Source organism: Oncorhynchus nerka, linkage group LG25 (assembly GCF_034236695.1).
Source record: "Oncorhynchus nerka isolate Pitt River linkage group LG25, Oner_Uvic_2.0, whole genome shotgun sequence".
NCBI classification, from domain to species: Eukaryota; Metazoa; Chordata; class Actinopteri; order Salmoniformes; family Salmonidae; genus Oncorhynchus; species Oncorhynchus nerka.
In genome coordinates, this window is record NC_088420.1 from 50660826 (window position 1) to 50682349 (window position 21524).

Sequence of the window (21524 nt, forward strand, 5' to 3'; positions counted from 1 at the left end):
ACGGTTATTACGTTGACCGTGGTCATTTGGCTGGCCAATTACCATCATCCAAAAATCAATGACCCTCACAGCCCTAATACACACACACACACAGCCTCTCTAGAGACAGGTTAACCCCTGTTTAGCTTGTGGGCTCTGTTCTCTGAGCTGCTGGTAATTCTGATTGGCTGAGCGGGCTGCCAATCAGTCATGATCCCCTGTATCCCTGAGGCAAAGAGGGAGGGGGGAGAAAGAGAGAGAGCAAATGTGTGTGTATGCGTGGTAGAGAGTGGGAGAAAGGGAGTGACAGTGTGTGTGTGTGTGTGTGTGTGTGTGTGTGTGTGTGTATATGTATAAGTCTGTGTGTGTGGGCCTCTATGTATCAGTGTGTGTGTTAAAGGGAGGGATAGGGAGAGCAGGGAGGGATGGAGAATGGATGTGGCTTCTTATTAAGACTGGCGTTTCTGTTTGATTCTCTGGGCATTTGAAGGCAACGTTTAACAAACTGCGGTTTCTGTGGGTCATTATTCAATGCCTTTGTGTAGACGTCCCTCATTTGGCCAGACACTCTGAACTGAACACCATTGTATCTCTGGCTCCCTGGTTGCCTCACATTTATCTATAAAACCTGTGGATGGAATAGAAGAATTTTGATCATTGTAATACTGTTGATCATGGCCTTGAACATCATGCCCAAGCGAGAGAGTGAAAAACGACAAATATTTTCTAAATTACCCATTTATTAGACTGATTTTGTGTCCAGAATGCGAATGCCATTGCTTTGTATGTTCTCAAAAGGACTGTCGTTGTTGATATCAAATGAATCGTGTCCTCTGTTGGCTACTTAGAAGTATTTTGTGGCTTGGAGAAGGTCATCGGCATTGGCAATAATGGTTGTAGAATTCATTAACTGAGCATTGCGGTATTACGGGTTATTAAGTGTTTATTATAAACATAAAGGGAATGAGCTCTCTCTACCATGGTGCTGCTATGTTTGTGTTCCCCGGTGGTGTGTGAGGCCCACATGTGGAGGGAGGTAGGGAGGGAGGAGGAATGAGATCCTGGTACTTGAACCCACCCAATACTCACTGCAGTATAGTCCATTTCTCTGTCTGCTGGTGAGGAACACTGATTCCAGTTCAATCTAGTGTTGTTTTATTCATTTTGATGAAAGCTTGGAGTGAACAGGGTCGCTACCGCACAGGGTTTATTGGTGCTATGAGCTGATGGATATATCTCTTCATCACATATCTTAATTGATGTCATGTATCCTTATTGTTTCAGGTCTCCCAAGAACCCCCAGCAGAAGATCATCAAGCGGGTCATAGCCCTTGAGGGAGACTTCATCAAGTACGTACAGAATCCCCCCCCCGCCCCGCCCATAGCTTTAACAAATCAAACTTAAAACCTACGACACATTATACAGTAAAAACGAAACAAAAGGCAATTAAATCATGTAAAACAAAGGGTGTCTTAAAGGCCTGTTCAGAGACTTCCTATGAGAAGACTGCTGCTACAAGGAAACTCATTGTTTACTCGGGAATTTGAAGCTCTGTCTTAAACCTCTATTTCTTATCTACCAGCATCAAATCTTTGGGTGCCACTACTCGTACCACAATGTCGCCATGTGAATCCCTCTGGCAGCTATTTGTGACGGGTGCCGCTGAACAAATTACGAGTCACTTGTATTGCCTGGGAGGAGATGGATGAATAATTAACATGGGGGTTTGATGATGGCCTAAACTAGCTGAGGCTGGTGTGTGTGCGTGTGTGTTAGCCTGCGGGCCCGCCATGCTATAAATCACAGCTATGGTTTTAATCTTGCTACGCACAGAGACTGTCTGCTCTGCCTGACACAGGAAGAGGCCTCTCAGCCAATTATAGCCCTCTGAGTGGTGTGTGTGTGTGTTTTTGCTATGTGTATCCCTCTGAACTGAGCCCGTCAGAGATATAGAGGGCCATTTCGGAGATTCATCTCCAAACAATGATGGCTTACGGGACATAAATCACGTTGCAATCGAATCACAGCTTTAAAAAACCCCAGAAAGCCCAAGTGTTACGCCACTGTATTGTCAGTGTTGCTACGCTGTGTAAAGCTGATGACTGGAATGCATACATTGAGGGAAATGCGGAGTATATTCATGTGAGGTGAATGAGGAAGAGCTACCTCAAGATGGAGATTCTGGTGTTCGTAGAGGTACGGAACAACCCAGTGCGGTGTGCCAGGCAGACTGTCAGACATGGCTGGTAGACAAGACTATGGCTGTGGGTTCCCATGTCCATGATAGCATACCGCTTAGGATGCATGTCCAACACATTTGATTCATTCGCAGTGGAATATTTCCTGGTCTAGATATTGAAACTGAACCTTTGACTTGACCTGTCCAATTCACCTCAGGCTTTTACACATCATCGTCGTCATTATCGTGTTTCATATGTCCCATTATCGTGTGTATCTGTGCCCTATAGGTCTCCCGAGTGGCACTGCATCGCGGTGCTAGACGCGTCACTACAGACCCGGTTCGATCCCGGGCTGTAAAACAACAGGCCGGGATAGGGAGGCCCATAGGGCGGCGCACAATTGGCCCAGCGTCGCCCGGGTTAGGGGAGGGTTTGGCCGGGATAGGCCGTCATTGTAAATAAGAATTTGTTCTTAACTGACTTGCCTAGTTTAAACAAAGGTTAAATAACGTCCATCAAACCTCCACTGTACCAGGCAGCTATTGTTTAAACCTGCTACACTGAGAGGTAGAGAGTGCATACATTTTTAACACAACTCAATGTTGAGAATCTGCCCAAACTCCTGAACGCAACCTAAACCCTTTGTAGCTGCTAGACACTGCCAGGCAGTCAGTCGCATACAAACAGCATTAATACAGGGGTCTGTCTATTCGCTTTGAACTCTGTATATTCGCTTTGCCCTGCGTCCCAAATGGCACCCTATTTAGTGCACTACCTTTGACCCAGACCCAACAAGCTCTGGTCAAAGTAGTACACTATGTAGGGAATAGGGTTCCAGTTGGGATGCAGCCTGTTTTTGTCTTCCCACAAAACTCAAGACTGTTCTTTTTTTCCTGAGCATAGCCGGGGGAGCTGATTAGGTAACACTTTATAATAATGTTCATTAATAAACTATTTGATAAACTATTAATAAGTACGTAGTGTAAGCCCCATTTGAATAATCATTTATTAATACATGTATATGAACAATGCTTATAAATAGATAACAAATGTCTCGTTAAAGTTACTATAAAGTTTTACTGCAAACTATTCTACTGTACAAATAAGACGGGGACTATTTGGATTCTATGGGATATAGTCACTAGATTTTGAAGTAGCCAGTATTTTGTTTGTCGCATTGTTTGTGTTCAGATGCTGTATGTAGACGCCTGACCCCTGACATTTAAAAGTCACTGAACTTCAGTTTGCTGGAGAACAGACAGGGCAAAAGGTAGCCTAGCGTTTAGAGCGTTGGGCCAGTATCCGAGAGGTCGCAGGTTCGAATACCCGAGTAGACAAGTTGAAAAATGTGTTTTATGTGCTCTTGAGCAAGGCACTTAACCTCAATTTGCTCCAGTGGCGCTATACTACTATGGCTGACCCTGTAAAACAACATATTTCACCACCTATCTGGTGTATGTGGCAATAAAAACATTTTTCCCCTCCCAGCAGCAAAATCAATATTTTTGTCCAAGGTCTAAAGAGTAGTCATTTAGGCTCCTGTAACATTGCCCTGGAAAGGAATAGGAGAAGAATTGTCATTTTAAAAAGTCATTTCTCCCGTAATTTACAATGTTCCGGAGATGAACCATGCATCAGGGCTCAGTCACAGCTAAGTGACCAGGTGATTGATGGCGTACACCACCCTGTCCTCACGCCGCAAAATAGTTGATTGACGCTAAACAAGTCTGGAGGGGAACTGATCAGAGGTTACGTGCCAAATGGACCCTATATTCCCTAATATATTGTGCTACTTTTGACCAGGGCCCAATATAGGGGATAGTGTGGCGTTAAGGGACGCAACCAGAGACTAGACCTAAGGGAGTGTGCTGTCCTGTCCATATCTCATTAGTCATTACACACAATGGATGTTTGTCCTCATCTGATTCGATTCGATTTTTGTCTACAAAATAGTCTGATCTAAAGGGAGGATGACTGGCAGATGGATGACTGGCAGATGGATTATTTAGTAAAAAGGTGATACGCCACAATGAAACGAAAATGTCAATTTCCTTAATGCAGATGTAGGTAGATGAACTTTATTCTCAATTTAAGTTTTGCCTTTTGTCTTGTCTAATTTCAATGTGTTTATTGTTGTTTTCAATTGATCCCGTAGCTCAATCAATGTTAAAGACTGCCTTTCTTTCGTAGCTAGGTTCTGAAGTAAATTTGGGTTGTATTAACCTGGCTAATGCGTTTTATCCATGATCCAAACCTCCCGCCCTCCATTTCCCTCTGCAGGACGCTTGGCTATAAGAACCGCTATCTCAGGGTCCCTGATGGCCACTTTTGGATCGAGGGGGACCATCACGGCCACAGTCTGGACAGCAACAGCTTTGGACCGGTAAGCCACTTTTCTGCTCAGTCCTCTACTACTCAATGGGAATGGCACATGCCAGAGCCTTATACTTGGATATAAAAGACTTATATTTGCATATAAAAGCCTTATATTTGTATTTAAGTACAAGGCTTTGGCCCATGCCATTGAAAAGCAAAGCAAAGCACAGCTTGTCTGGGTCGTGTCCAGCAGCTCCACATTTGAACTCCCAACAATGGGGCCTAAAAAGACCCTGAGAGTCCTTAAAAGGACAATAATTGAATAGCCATGCGTTGGAGAACAAACCTGGGTTCTAAAATTTGTCATTTTTGTGCTGCTTATTAAGACAAAGCTGTTCCCTTAGAGGAAAGAAACTCTGAACAGTTTCTCCATTATGGCAGGTAGGTACAGTTATTGCTATTAATCTCTGGCAGGCCTCATTGGGCATGTGGGCCCGGCAGCCTCTCCTGCCTGTGGAGAAAGAAGGCTTAGCGTATTTCATTGTTGCATTTTCCATACATATCCTCATCCTTGTCGGGCAATAACAAATGTGTCTTGATAAGGGTCTGAAAGTAGTGACGAGGAGTGAGTGATCGGGCAGCGAGGCGCTCTGTGCTTTTTGGGTTTTGACAAAGTATTTCAGGGAGCTGTCATTGGATGGAAGAAGGAAGCAGCAGAGCCGAGTAGAGGTCAGGGAATTATCTATCTGTAGCATTCCAATCCTATAACGGAACAACTTTGTACTTGACATTTAACTGGGTCAGCTGCTGGTTTGTGGAGGGATTTATTTTCTGAAGTTGGTTTTGGATGGTTCCATGTCAGTCAGTACTCTCTCTGTCTGTTGCTGGATCTGAACATTGAATTATTTGGATAGAGTTTGGGTGGATTGGGGGTGATTTTGTGGATGACATTATTGTAAGCAGTTTATCGGCCATGAACAGAATACTATAAGGGAACAGTTAATTTAAGGAAACCGTTTCCTCAACCCATTGTCTTATTATACCTTATTTCCCGTTGGATCTACAAGCCCTCTGTAATGGTTATATGGTTACTTCTTATCTAGGCCTATACAGTGCGGTACTGTATGTATGCACTATGACCACTATTCGCTTATGCCTGCATGCTTATTAGGCCATCTTACCACCTCAATAAGAAATGCATTGGTCATACTGACATTGTCATTTGTGTTGTTTCCCAGTTGCAGGCATGTGTGGCACATTTTAAACGCATGAAAGCCATTGAGGGCATTGCAAAAACAGAGTTTTTATCCAAACCCAAATGGTTTAAATGGTTAAATAATTTAACAGTGCACCAGAGAGGTATATAGCCAGATGTGCCCAGGCTTTTCTGAAATGAGCTAGCTTCAGTTAGCTTCACATTCCAGCTCAGGCTTCATCCGTATTACGACGGTGGATATTGCTCATTCGCCTGCCGCTAACTCTAGCAGGCTTGTAACTGCGTGTGCATATCGCACGCAGTGTTGCCAACTCCTCAGTAAGGAAAGTAGCTATTGGCTGTCCTAAAATTCGCTAGAAGTCGCTAAATGACATCATGACCTAATTTGCATAATTGGCCATGTGCATGTAATTGTGATGGACGCTGAGGCGAGAGGAATAACGTCGTGGGAGAGACAAAAAGTGAGTAAAAAACACCCTAAATATGTTTAGAACTACAAATGAACTTCTGTCGATTCTTGTTATTTTTATGTCACAATTCCAACCCTCCACCGATTTTCAAATGTTCATAACAATTGGTAATCGGCATTTTTGGACGCCGATTACATTGCAAACCACGAGGAGACTACGTGGCAGGGTGTGACCACCTGTTACGCGAGTGCAGCAAGGAGCCAAGGTAAGATGCTAGCTAGCGTTAAACTTATCTTATAAAAAACAATCAATCTTAACATAATCACTAGTTAACTACACATGGTTGATGATATTACTAGTTTAACTAGCTTGTCCTTCGTTGCCTATAATCAATGTGGTGCCTGTTAATTTGTCATCGAATCACAGCCTTCTTTGCCAAACGGTGATGATTTAACAAGCGCATTCGCGAAAAAAGCACTGTCGTTGCACCAATATGTACCTAACCATAAACATCAATGCCTTGCTTAAAATCAATACACAAGTATATATTTTTAAACCTGCATATTTAGTTAAAATAAATTCATGTTAGCAGGCAATATTAACTAGGGAAATTGTGTTGCTTCTCTTGCGTTCAGTGCAAGCAGAGTCAGGGTATATGCAGCAGTTTGGGCCGCCTGGCTCGTTGCGAACTGTGTGGACCATTTCTTCCTAACAAAGACCGTAATTAATTTTCCAGAATTTTACATAATTATGACATAACAGCAATATTTAGACTTAGGGTGGCCACCCGTTCGATAAAATACGGAACGGTTTCGTATTTCACTGAAAGAATAAACATTTTGTTTTTGAAATGATAGTTTTCGGATTCGACCATATTAATGACCTAAGGCTCGTATTTCTGTGTGTTTATTATATTATAATGAAGTCTATGATTTGATATTTGATAGAGCAGTCTGACTGAGCGGTGGTAGGCAGCAGCAGGCTCGTAGGCATTCATTCAAACAACACTTTCCTGCGTTTGCCAGGAGTTCTTAGCAATGCTTGAAGCACAGCGCTGTTTATGACTTCAAGCCTCCCGAGATTAGGCTGGCAATACTAAAGTGCCTATAAGAACATCTATATGAAATACATTTATATGAAATATAAATGGTATAGAGAGAAATAGTCCTATAATTCCTAAGAACTACAACCTACAACTTCTTAACTGGGAATATTGAAGACTCATGTTAAAAGGAACCACCAGCTTTCATATGTTCTCATGTTCTGATTTTTGCACTTTTACTTTCTTCTCCAACACTGTGTTTTTGCATTATTTAAACCAAATGTTTCATTATTTATTTATGTATTATATTAAGTTAAAATAAGTGCTCATTGTTCATTAAGTATTGTTGTAATTGTCATTATTACAAATCTATATATAACGGCCGATTAATCGGTATCTGCTTTTTTTTGGGTCCTCCAATAATCGGTATCGGCGTTGAAAAATCAGAATCGTTCGACCTCTACTTTGTATGCATCTCTGTTTGTGGAGTAAAGGTGGTCTACAGTTTTCTTCCCTCTGGTTGCACATGTGACATGCTGGTAGAAATGAGGTAAAACGGATTTACGTTTGCCTGCATTAAAAACCCCGGACACTAGGAGCGCCACTTCTGGATTAGCATTTTCTTGTTTGCTTAGGGCTTTATACAGCTCGTTGAGTGCGGTCTTAGTGCCAGCATCGGTTTGTGGTGGTAAATAGATGGCTACAAATAATACAGATGAGAACTCTTGGTAGACATCGGGCACCAGCAGGCATTGACAAATACACCCCCCTCGTCTTACCAGACATAGCTGCTCTGTCCTGCAGACGCACGGAAAACCCAGACAGCTGTATATTATCCATGTTGTCATTCAGCCACGACTCGGTGAAACATAAGATGTTACCGTTTTTAATGTTCTGTTGGTAAGATAGTCTCGACCATAGATTGAGTTTGTTTTCCAGTGATTGCCCATAGAATGGATGGTAGTGGCGATTTACTCACTCATCTCCGAATCCTGACCTACTCCCTCTGTATTCCGCCTTTTCTTCACGCGACGGCGGGGATTTATTCTCTTTTTGGTCATAAGAGACGGTAGCAACACCTTTATGTACAAAATAGGTTAAACAATGTGATAAAATGTAACAAAATATAACATTTGGTCAGGGGCCTGTGAAACGGCAGCCATCCCTTCCGGCGCCGTTATAGTGTATGTAGGCTTGTGACAAAAAAAATATCAATTGAATCCATTTTAAATTCAGGCTGTAACACAACAAAATGTGGAAAAAGTGAAGGGGTGTGAATAATTTCTGAAGGCATAAAAATAAAATTGTGAAATGTAAATCCGGTCTTGATTTACATTTCACAGAAAGTGTGTTCCACTGACGTGAAATGTTCTTTGTTTCTAAAATATACGTGGAACAACCAAAGAGGAAGAAATGTTCCAATTTTCTGTTGTCTTGACTTAATTTTAAATGGGTGCTCTGAACCTTGTTTTGCTCCTAAATGTAAGTATATTTCTCACTAGGAAGTGAATTAACATGCCTCTCAGTAAAGCGCATACCTGCCACTCCCTCGCTTTCTTTCTCTCCCCTCTATCCCTCTCTTTCTCTTCTGTCCCTCTTTCTTCTCTCTCTCCAACCCCCCCTTCCTCTCTTTCTCTCCCCCCCCCCCTCTATTTCTCTCGCTTTCTCTCTTTCGCTTTGTTATTTATACTTGTCTAAAACCCCATAGGCTCTTTGGACTCCCTGGAGAGCCAGGTGCTGTATAAAGTGCTGCGTGAGATGAAGTTGCTGAGTGAGCTGTCAGGTTGGATAGACCTAAACAAATATCACAGTCATACCTTTTGCCAAAATCAGATTATGTCTTGTAGCTTGAAATATGCTGAATGCCTGAAATGGCGTTCAACGGTTGCTTTGCATACAGGTTTTGGGAGTACAAACAAACAAATGTAACTTTATTGTATTGCGGGGCTTCAATGTCTTACTCTTTTCCGGGTCACAGATTTGTCAGCGGCATTTAAAATGACATTTAAAACTAAAATCTAAAAAGCAAGCATAGTCGTCGTCCAGATCAAGTCAGTAAATGGCATAGTGGTTATCACCCACCCAACAACAGCAATAAGCTTGTGAGTTGTGTAACAAATCCATCCCTATATGACAACCTTTAGTGGCTCTTTTCTCACTCCCAGTCTCTAAACTAAGCCTTCTGAGGAAGGAGTGTTGGTATTCTGGAGCCATTTGTCAGATACCCCTGATGTCTTCAAGGCCGTAGCACTCATTTCTCCTGTGAAGGACCGAGTGGACAAGCTAGTTTAGCCTTCTACGCTCCGGTGCCTCACTCCAACAGCCTTGAAATGTTATTTGAAGATTATATTGTGTATTTATGAAAGCCTTGGCATCCGTCTCCAGTCCTTTGTGTGTCGGATTTTTTTTAATGCACCTAAACACCTTGCTTTTGTCTTTCTATATCATTATCCCAAAATGGCTGATTGATGCAGTGCCTTCAGAAAGTATTCATACCCCTTACCTTTTTCCTAATTTTGTCTTACAGCCTGAATTCAAAATGGATTCAATAGATAAACACCTACCCCATAATGACAAAGTGAAAAAATATTTTTAGAAATGTTTGCAAGTTAATTGAAAATGGTGAATTATGATTCCTGGAAAAATTTTGTCAGAGGTTGCAACAGTAACCAAGGGGTTCGGGCTTAGTGAAGGGTCTCTCTCTCCCCTCTTTCTCTTCTCTCTCCCATCTCCCTCTCTCTCTTCCGTCCGTTCTCTCTTATTCCTCCTTCTGCTCTCTCCCGTCCATCCTCTTATCCCTCCCTCATTTACCCTCTCCCTCCTTCCCTCCGTCCCCATGTCATCTCTCTCTCCCTCCTCTCCCCCTCTTCTCACCCACCTTTGTCTGTTGACTCTCTCCCCTCCTTCCTCACCCCTCCCTCCTTCACCCTATCCATTTCTTTCTCCCCCCCCTCACTCTCCCCCTTCTGTCTCCCTCCTCCCCCTCCATTCTCTCTCCTTCATTCCCTCCCTCCCCGTCTTCTCATTTCTCTCCTCTTTCCCACCTCCAATGACAGAATATTGACACAGGCAACACAGACAGACGCATGCACACAGACACATACAGTTTTAAGGCTCTTGGTTTCTAGAACTGCAAGACCATTGTATCCAATGGAGGTTTAAAAAAAAGAAAAGCTTAAAATGCTTTTGCGTCGATTGACTTCAAATTTCATTTGGCGGTCCGCAGGAAGAGAATGGAGCACCATGTTGAGGATGGATTAAGCTACTTCCTGTTGCCGCAGTAAGCTGAACCTCAACACAGGAGAGCATCCCTGTAAGGTCATGATGGGTTGTGTGGAAGGACGGTTAGCTAGCTCAGTTGCAGTCCACGGTTATGTGAGGGCTGTAGGTAATGATTTTATATGGAAGAAAGGCCTTGTTCTCTGTGGGACCTAGTTTTCACTGTGAAGAGTTGAAATTGGTTGACACTCATGTCCCATTGATTGGAAATGTATTGACATAAGGATCAAGCCTGTGACCCTCATATTTTCCCATTGAATGAAATGGATTGACGTAAGTGTCAATTGGTTGAAACTCATATTTTCTCATTGAATGCAATGTATTGACATAAGCATCAACCCTGTGACATCTTTTCCCATTGAATGCAGTGAATTGACATGGGCGTCAATTGGGTGACACTTACCTTTTCGCATTGACTGCGGTGCATTGACGTAAGCGTCAACCTTGTGACGCTCTTCTTTTCCCGTTGAATGCAGTGTGGGGAAACGTTCTGAATGGACATATGGGTACAGGAAGAATCAGCAAACTCACTCACGCACACCCCTGTAAATGCACCCGTCAATCAAAACCGCCAGCGTGTTTCAGACACGAGCAAATATTTCTCCTTTCCTTAAAATGTGTTTTAAAACAATTTAGGCCTACCTTATGTTTTCAAGAAAGTAGGCTACAATATAATGAGTCGACAAGTAAGGTATGAAGGGGATGGTTTATACTATGAAGATTAAATGGACTATCATTCAAATAGAACCAAGTAAAAGCAACATGTCCATAGCCTATTTATCAGTGAAGCTGATTACTGAGGGGGGAGGGTGTAGGAAAGATTGTTCAAGTACTGTGAGATATATATATATAACGGACTTTGTTGACTTACTGCACCATGTGACGCGAAGAAAATAAATGACTGAGAAGCCCGGCTTATTAGCCCAACCACATGGGTGGGCACTTTCCTACATTTTGACATTTGTGAGAAGCAGGCCAGGTGCTTCTGTGTGCGCTCAGGCGCGCGTGCTCTCCATCAACATTAACAGGGCAGATAAACCAGACCCGTTGCTCACGTGGAGCGTGTAAATGATGGTATGAAATAAACCGAGACTTTCTCACAAGTGTCTCAGGTTGTGAACTCAGTGTTTCCACTCTGAGAATGCGAATGGTATGCGACTGTAATTAATACATGCATGAAGAGAAATGAATGTAACCAAATGACAGGGAATAATGGTAAATTGTCTGTTTTACAAATGGTTGGCTACGGCATGGGCATTCATAAAAGGTCCATTGCGGGCCGACACTGTATAGCCTAGGCTACTATTTTACTTTGCAGGGATAGGAGGTCAGCGTATCGGTCGGGCCTGATCAGTGTATGCAGTCTGTATCAAATGATACTATGCCAGGTTCGAGAGAATTGTCCATTTGACACAACATTAGTGCATTGTAGGCCTCAGAGCCTGAACAACCTTGTCAACTGCTGTTTATACATAATTAATGAATAGTCAGACACATCCAACCTTTTTAAAGGCCAAATGATGTATTTACTAGCAAGCAATGAAAACATGCATGGTATAAAATCAAGTCTTTACTGAAATGCCTATAGCGCTCTACCCCCCAGTGAATCTAGCGATTTGGCTGCTCAAGCATCAAAGGACAGTTGGAAAGAGGAGGTGAAGTAGTCCGTTTCATAGACAGATTAAGTTACCAAAAGATTTTGTAATCATTAAACACTCCTGCTATTAGGAAACGTTTTTTATCCTAAAATGAATGTAGGTAGGCCTATTTTTATCCTAAAATGAATGTAGGTAGGCCTATTTTTATCCTAAAATGAATGTAGGTAGGCCTATTTTTATCCTAAAATGAATGTAGGTAGGCCTATTTTTATCCTAAAATGAATGTAGGTAGGCCTATTTTTATCCTAAAATGAATGTAGGTAGGCCTATTTTTATCCTAAAATGAATGTAGGTAGGCCTATTTTTATCCTAAAATTAATGTAGGTAGGCCTATTTTTATCCTAAAATGAATGTAGGTAGGCCTATTTTTATCCTAAAATGAATGTAGGTAGGCCTATTTTTAAATGGTTTTGACCCGTTACTTTATTATCATGATGGTCTTCATCCAAAACCACCAGTTACTGGATAATTCAGTTCCAGCCCCAGTTCCACCCAGCACAGCAGCAGCCCCCTGCATGGTGATGGAAGGGAGCCCCCCTTCACAGTCTCTGGCTAGGTTCCGTTTGGGACACGGCCTTTGTCTCTTCTTGCCACCTCGCCTCTCCTCTGTGGAATTGAAGTGTTTATGCTGGCTGCTGTGAGGGAAATTACACTCTGATCCCCAAGCCAGGGCTCAACTTTAAAGCTCTCCTCTCACAATGTGCTGCTGCAAGGGGAGATGACTTGATTTACACTGAACAAAAATTTAAACGCAACAATTTTTGAAGATTTTACTATTACAGTCCATATAAGGAATCAATCAACGGAAATAAATTCATTAGGCCCAAATCCCAAATGTGTGGATTTCACACGACTGGGAATACAGATATGCATCTGTTGGTCATGGATACATTTTTTTTTTTTTTTAAGTAGGGGCGTGGATCAAATTTGAAAAAGTCTGGTGTGACCACCATTTGCCTCATGCAGCGCGACACATCACCTTCACTTGAACGGGCTGTTGATTGTGGTCTGTGGAATGTTGTCCCATTCCTCTTCAATAGCTGTGCGAAGTTTGAATACCTTTATTTATATTGGAGGGAACTGGAACACACTGTCGTACACGTCGATCCAGAGCATCCCAAACCTGCTCAATGGGTGACATGTCTGGTGAGTATACAGGCCATGGAAGAACTGGGACATGTTCAGCTTCCAGGAATTGTGTACAGATCCTTGCGACAAGGGCAGTGCTTTTTCATGCTGAAACAGGAGGTGATGGCGGCGAATCAATGGCACGACAATGGGCCTCAGGATCTCGACACGGTATCTCTGTGCATTTAAATTGCCATCGATAAAATGCAATGGTGTTTGTTGTCCGTAGCTTATGCCTGCCCATACCATAACCCCACCGCCACCATGAACCACAACGTTGACATCAGCAAACCACTCGCCCACACGACGCCATAGACACTGTCTGAAATCTGCCCGGTACAGTTGAAACTGGGATTCATCCGTGAAGAGCACACTTCTCCACACTGCTCAGTGGTGAGCATTTGCCCAAACCGCAGTCAGGTCAAGAAACTGGGGAGGACGACAAGCACTCAGATGAGCTTCCCTGAGACAGTTTCTGACAGTTTATGCATAAATTCTTTGGTTGTGCAAACCCACAGTTTCATCAGCTGTCCGGGTGGCTGGTTTCAGATGTCCCCGCAGGTGAAGAAGCCGATGTGGAGTTCCTGGGCTGGCGTGGTTACACATGGTCTGCGGTTGTGAGACCGGTTGTACGTACTGCCAAATTCTCTAAAATAACATCGAAGCTGCTCATGACAGAAATTATTATATTCTCTGGCAACTGCTCTGGTGGACATTCTGCAGAGACATCTGTGGCATTGTGTTGTGACAAAACTGCACATTTTAGAGTGGCCTTTTATTGTTCCCAGCACAAGGTGCACCTGTGTAATGATCATGCTGTTTAATTAGCTTTTTAAAATGCCACACCTGTCAGGTGGATGGATATCTTGGCAAAGGAGAAATTCTCACTAACGGGGATGTAAACAAATTTGTGCACAACATTTGAAAGAAATCAGCTTTTTGTACATATGGTAAATGTATAGCATCTTTTTATTTCAGCTAATGAAACATGGGAGCAACAAATATAAACACACGTTGCGTATTTCTGTTCAGTGTATTAGGGGAATATTGAAGGAAGGTTCTGTGTATTAGGGGAATATTGAAGGAAGGTTCTGTGTATTAGGGGAATATTGAAGGAAGGTTCAGTGTATTAGGGGAATATTGAAGGAAGGTTCTGTGTATTAGGGGAATATTGAAGGAAGGTTCTGTGTATTAGGGGAATATTGAAGGAAGGTTCTGTGTATTAGGGGAATATTGAAGGAAGGTTCTGTGTATTAGGGGAATATTGAAGGAAGGTTCTGTGTATTAGGGGAATATTGAAGGAAGGTTCTGTGTATTAGGGGAATATTGAAGGAAGGTTCTGTGTATTAGGGGAATATTGAAGGAAGGTTCTGTGTATTAGGGGAATATTGAAGGAAGGTTCTGTAATGGAATGGCACTGTACTGGATCTCTGTCTGTTGTATATTATGTCTGGTAGGACAATATATTTGGAAATACTGACCAAATTGATTTATTAATTTTTTCTGTGACAATACCCGGGAATGAAGCATGGGCCAAATAAATTTTTAAGGGAATATTACTTAATCTATTTATCAGCCAGGAACTAGTGTAGTTCAATTGAAGTAGAGAAGAATAATACATTAATCCATTAATTTAATTCTATTTCAATCTTGACAGGCCAGAATTAAGGTATTGGTAGTTTAAATGTTTTTTTTAATTATCCATGGCCAGAGACCATGTGCTGATATCACCCCCCAGGACATGTATTACCAAGGGAGTCAGAAAGGCCTCCTCCTCTATCCGAGTCTGAAAAGGCACCGTATTCCCTATATTGTAGTGTGCTATTTAGGGAATAGACGCAAATTTCGTACTCACAGAGCAAGCTCTGTGGCATGAGCCAAACTCCGCCTTACCTTCAAGGAGAACTGAATAATTGTGTTTCTCGTTTGTAAATAACAGGCAGTTGATATTGGTCAGTGTGTTTTGTGCTAACCGCTTAATTGACATAGACGTGATTGTCTGGGAAAACAAGAACAAACCATTGCAGTTTAATGTGCTTAACAGTCCACATATTAAAGTCTATTTAACTTATGTCGTGACGTCACAGCTAAAATAATAATTGAATCAATTCCATCTTAAAAAATTACTTCTTTAATCAGTTTCCATGTTATATTTGTCTTGAAAAAGACAAGCAGCACTATTCACAATGGACAAGTTTCTGCCATCAAGCCTTCTGCAGCCAAGGAACTGCCCCTTTATTCTAATGATCACTTAGAATGAGCGATAGTATCATAGTTCTTTGACCAGGGTCTTCTCCTCCCTATATTCCTCTCCGCAGGTGTCTCTGGGGTTGGTCCACGGCCGTGCCTCCCACATCATCTGGCCGCCCAATCGGTGGCAGAGGATCGAGCCGTCCCTCCCCCCAGAGCGGAAGCCCTTGTTGAACTGGCACGGGGACACAACAGAGGAGGAGGACTGAGGAGAGGCCTGCTCATGGCTGTATACATACTGTACCTACTACCTACACTCTCTCTCTGTCATACAGTACATGTGAACATGTCATAATCCTTTGATGTGGCACAGTTATGATATCTCTTTGTTGTTGAGAAGCTGAGTATGTCAATGGATCAGATACCCATTACCCATACAGTTGCGGCCAAATATATAGGCACCCTTGCACTTTTCTTAAATCATTTGCCTATTTCTTCTACAATAAGCTGAAAAATAAAGTTTGGTCTCCACACCTTGTTTTTGGGATATTCAAAATTGCAGAACCTATTTTGTTTTTGTAAATATAAGTTTAACATTTTTATTTAAAAAATAAAGACCAATGGCATGGATGCAATTATTGGCACCCTGGAGCTAGTACTTAGTTGCACAGCCTTTGTCCAAGATAACTGCCAAGAAATGCTTATTGTAGCACACTTCTACTGTTTTCACCTCTCGCCATAGGTTATGATTCAGATCTGGCCACTCCAGAACAGATTTCTTCTTGAACCTTTCCAGGGTGATTTCTGTATGTTTGGGGGTTGTTGTCCTACTGTGGAAGCCAGTTTTTGGACACTGGATTGAACATTGCACTCCAAAACACCCTTGATAATCTGCTGATTTCATGTCTTGCACACATTCAAGGCGCCCAGTACCAGAGGCAGCAAAGCAATCCCACATCATTATTGAACCTCCTCCATAATTGGTTTTAGTCGTTGGTAAACATAGGAAGACCCCACTGTTGAAGGAGACAAGTAAGCCTGATTGAACTTCTCAAAAACCCACCTAAACAAGGCTAAATCCTGGGGGGGAAATGCTCTGTGGGCCAATGAAACAAAATTAGAGCTCTTTGGCAATACAGATCAGCGTTCGGTTTACTGGCCAAATGAAGCGTTCAATGAAAAAAGGAACCCTCCCTACAATGAAAGATAAGGGAGGTTTAATCATGCTGTGGTGTTGCTTTGCTGCCTCTGTTACTGGGGACCTTGAACGTTCACAATCCAATGTTCAACCCAGTGTCCAAAAACTGGGTCTCCATTGAAGGTTGTGTCTTCCAGCGGGACAACAACCCCAAACACACATCAAAAAGCACCCAGGCATGGTTAAGTAGAGATGTCGGACTGTTCTGGAGTGGCCAGCGAAAAGTACAGCTCTGAATTACATCCAAAACCTACGGCGAGGTCCAATATGGCAAGCGGTTGGTAAAGGGCACCCATCAAATGTTGAATAATTACAGCAGTTTTCTTCTGAAAAGTGGGCCAAATTGCTAGTAGAAAGGTACAGAAAGCTCATTTGATGGTTACAAGAAGCATAAACTTATGTTGACAAAAATAAAATAGTTCTGCAATATTGACAAAATATATTTTTTTAATGTCATCTTATTTTAGAAGAAATAGGGAATTATTTAAGAAAAGTGTGAAACTGTATGTCTGTGGCCAATTGTAAAAAATAAAAAATAAAACATTTTGCAACCATGTAATGTGAACAACTGAACGCTGAGATATATATTTGTATGTTGTGTTATCAGAATTTCAGACTAGTGCAGTACTATGTTATTAAATGTATGTAAATATTCAACTAAAACTGGTTGGGCTTTGAAGGAGCCTGTGGCATGAAAGGCTGATTGAAACTACCTCGATTTATAGATTGTACACAGTTGAAGTCGGAAGTTTACATACTTAGATTGGAGTCATTAAAACTCGTTTTTCAAACACTCCACAAATTTCTTGGTAACAAACTATAGTTTTGGCAAGTCGGTTAGGACATCTACTCTGTGCATGATGCAAGTCATTTTACCAGCAATTGTTTACAAACAGATTATTTCACTGTATCGCAATTCCAGTGGGTCAGAAGTTCACATACACTAAGTTGACTGTGCCTTTAAACAGCTTGGAAAATTCCAAGTTATGTCATGGTTTTAGAAGCTATGAAATGTTATTACACACATATATAATCAATAAGGTTCTAATGAAATTTCCATATCAACAATCGAAATGACTGAAAAACGCAGTTCAAAACTTGTTTCATCAAAAACGAAATTCAAGCTTGATAAATCAAATGCATCATTGGGATGTTGTTCGTAAATCCAAACCGTACAGCTAGACCGCTTTAGGAAATGAAATGCACATATTAAACACGCTAAAGTATAGGCAATGGTCGAAAATGAGGAAGTAAGCTAGAAATTCAAATCTTTCGCTCATATGATAGCCTACTGGTTAGCTCCATGGTGCTGAATGGACAGCAGCACCATTCTCTTTTTTCATTCAACAGTGGCCTAACCCACACACACACAAAAAAAGAGGCCTACTTGTAAATTAAGTACATCAGGGTGAACCTCTCGGTGACAGCGTTGAAGTCTTGATTCCTTTTGAGTTTGAAAAGTCTCAGTTGACATGAGGGCCTAGGATGGCGCAGTTGTACTTCCCCAACACTCCCAATACATAATCCACCAAGGCCACAGCTTGTTTGTCATCGCACACTTTTAGCCACAATGCAAAATCATAAAGATCTGGCCTTTGTTGTCTCATCTACTGCAACAAACGTGGCTGCATTAATCTCCTCTTCAATGTCATTTCGAATCACATCCCTGACTGCTTCAATGAAATCATACTGTATTCTGTTTGATATTCCTGGAAACACAGTGGAAGTCTCAAGTGTCTTGCTAACCTTTAACATTTTTCAGCAATGGTATCCAATAAGTCTACATAGTTGCCAAGATTACATGAGCTTGTACTCACATCATTACCACAAAATGCTAATTCTTGTTTCCCTAGGTAGCGTGTTACTCTAATAGGGTCCTTCAAAATCTCAGTTTTCCCGTGCAAACAGAGGAGGTCCTGAGGACATTCAGCCATGTTTTCTCTGGGGGATCTTTGTGTAGTTCCTTGTAAGTTACCAGGACATCACTGAGGGCCATGTCAGGATCTTTTTAGGACATTCTTAGTCCTTAGGACACCGTGTGATGGTCCCAAGGGACGTGTTTTAATTTCCCGGTTTGTCCTGAGACGTTTTTGGGACGTTGTGTCATGGTCCCCTGAACATTCTTAGGATGTTGTCATGGTCCCCTGGAGGTTTTTATCATGTTGATGGTCCCAGGTTTTCCAAACCATTATAAGTCAGGTAATGAAATGGTATGTGGGTTTTAAGGTAAGTGGTACGCTGTTCAACTAAAATAGCGTAAAAATCTTTAATCAAGGACAATATGATGACATTTGGCATGATCACTTAGTACTGTTTTTTCTCCATATGACCCCACCTGGGACTTGAACTCATAACATGTGGATTTGGGTTACGCTGATCTTTCACAAAGTCTGTACAATTTCAGAAGTCCACTACACATTCATTACCTATAATACATCTCTGCGCAGATGGCAAAAGAATGCCATCTGCATTGATATTTTAGTTATCAGTTAATCTAACTATTAAATAAAGGGGGCATTGTTAGAGGAATTTAATACTTATATGTTTGTTAACCAATTCAATTATAACAAAGCAAAACACTTTGTCCGATTCTAAGAATTTGTAAGGTTCTTATTTGCATAAAATAGACAAAGATCAGTCTCAAAATGAATCAATAGCGTTTATTCCCGAGAGCTCTGGTCATAATACCATGTACATTGGTTTATATACCTCACATTTCGTCATAAATGTCCCTCCTCTCAGATACAATGGCGATATAGTTCACAAGCCTTCTCACATTGTCTGCCACCTGTTAAACAATCTACTACAAGCCCAAGGTCTCTCCCCTCCCTGGGTGGGGACAGAATGTCCTGTAAGGAGCACAGTATTCCAGCTGGTCTAACGATAGCTCCATTCGTTTCTAACAAAGAACAGAAAGTCCTTGTTCTAATTCTTGACTAAAACTACACACCTTATATTCAGTATTATGATTATAATACGATTCATACATTCATACAGTAACAGAGTAGTATTCTGTTTATTTGTAGTTCTAAGTTAAATGTATAAATAATTTAGTCATTCATAAAAATCCCATAACAGGCATATAAGCAGACAATGAAAATTCTTACAATATTAGATGACATTACTCTAAAACAGGCTATAGGCTACATGTGCACCACCAAGTCAGAACAGTAGGCTAAGTTATGAGGGGGAAAGGGAACACATTATTAGGGTGAGGCACATGTGCTTCTAACAGCTTACTACACAACATACACTTAGTATTACTTTCTTAGCTACGGTATAGATATCTTCCTGGCATATTACATCATTTATGCAGCAGCATACAAGACATGTTTGGACTCACATTTGTGCTGTGTTCAGTTGAACAGGAAGGTGGCACGGTGGTCCTTGTGGGCAAATTCATGAAACCTTGTCATCAAAGTCTGGCATGCTCTGGATTTATGGTGCTTTCAAGACAACTGGGAACTCTGGAAAAAACTAGGTTGAATCATGACATCAGTGATCTTCAGGTCGGAGCCCTCGAAAGACTCCTGAGTTTCCGTCTTGGAATTCCGACTTGGAGTTCACAGTTGTCTTGAACTCACTGTAACCTGAGATTTCCCAGTTCAGAGTTTCCAGTTGTTTTGAACATGGCAAAAGTCATGCTGGATTGACAGAAGGGCCAATGTATTCAACCTTTTCTGGCCCATGGTGTTGCTTGTGAATTTTAACCCATTTACGCTTTGAAAAGACATCTTTAATCAATCAAATGTATTTATAAAGCCCTTTTTACATCAGCAGATGTCATAAAGTGCTATACAGAAACCCAGCCTAAAACCTCCAAGTAATGCAGATGTAGAAGCACAGACATGGACCAAGACTTGGACCAAACACACTCTCCACCGAATAGCAGGCAAGGGAAGCAAAATAGGGATTGCTTTGCAATGCTTGCAGTTAGATTCCTTCCAAACCACTCATTGTTTAATTTCGTTTTCCAACTCGTGTAATGTTTATGTTCAATGGCCGATGAGCACCGATACGTTTTATCTATAATATCTCTTCAGATGAACAAAGATTAAAAAGTATTTGCCAGTAGGTTGTCAACGTGATTTATGATGACTCCTTGTCTAGCTAAGATTTTGAAAAGTAGATATAACGTTATTTGACGTCATTTAATCAGTGGCCAATGACAAGGTCACAATATTTTAGGCTTCCCTGGTCTTTGTGGTTGAATCTGTGTTTGAAATTCACTGTTCGACTGAGGGACCTTACAGATAAAGTGCAATCTACACACAATACCCCAAAATAAAAAAAATAAAAACAGGTTTAGAAATGTTTGCAAATGTATTAAAAATTCAAAAAATTGAAATATCACATTTACATACGTATTCAGACCCTTTACTCAGTACTTTGTTGAAGCACCTTTGGCAGCGATTACAGCCTTGAGTATGACGCTACCATCTTGGCACACCTGTATTTGAGGAGTTTCTCCAATTCTTCTCTGCAGATCCTCTTAAGCTCTGTCAGGTTGGATGGGGAGTGTCGCTGCACAGCTATTTTCAGGTCTCCAGAGATGTTCGATCGGGTTCAAGTCCGGGATCTGGCTGGGCCACTCAAGGACATTCAGAAACTTGTCCCGAAGCCACTCCTGCGTTGTCTTGGCTGTGTGCTTAGGGTCATCCTGTTGGAAGGTGAACCTTCGCACCAGTCTGAGCACTCTGGAGCAAGTTTTCATCAAGGATCTCTCTGTGTAGTACTTTGCTCCATTCATCTTTCCCTCAATCCTTTCTAGTCTCCCAATCCCTACCACTGAAAAACATCCCACAGCATGATACTGCCACAAACCCGCTTCACCGTAGGGATGGTGCCAGGTTTCCTCCAGATGTGACACTTGGCATTCAGGCAAAATAGTTCAATCTTGGTTTCATCAGACCAGAACATCTTGTTT

At 41.7% G+C, this 21524-nt stretch overlaps 1 protein-coding gene across 3 annotated transcripts in view; it reads left to right on the forward strand.

Moving 5' to 3' along the window:
* The window catches only part of immp2l (inner mitochondrial membrane peptidase subunit 2), a 150172-nt gene extending 133021 nt beyond the window's left edge, over positions 1 to 17151 (forward strand). For all 3 annotated transcript variants that reach the window (XM_029634824.2, XM_029634823.2, XM_029634825.2), the window contains exons 4-6: positions 1264 to 1329; positions 4441 to 4543; positions 15528 to 17151. In XM_029634824.2, coding sequence (XP_029490684.2) covers positions 1264 to 1329; positions 4441 to 4543; positions 15528 to 15668 — 310 coding nt within the window. In that variant the 3' untranslated portion in view covers positions 15669 to 17151. The remainder of the gene's footprint in view (positions 1 to 1263; positions 1330 to 4440; positions 4544 to 15527) is intronic.
* The last annotated feature ends 4373 nt before the right edge of the window (positions 17152 to 21524 follow it).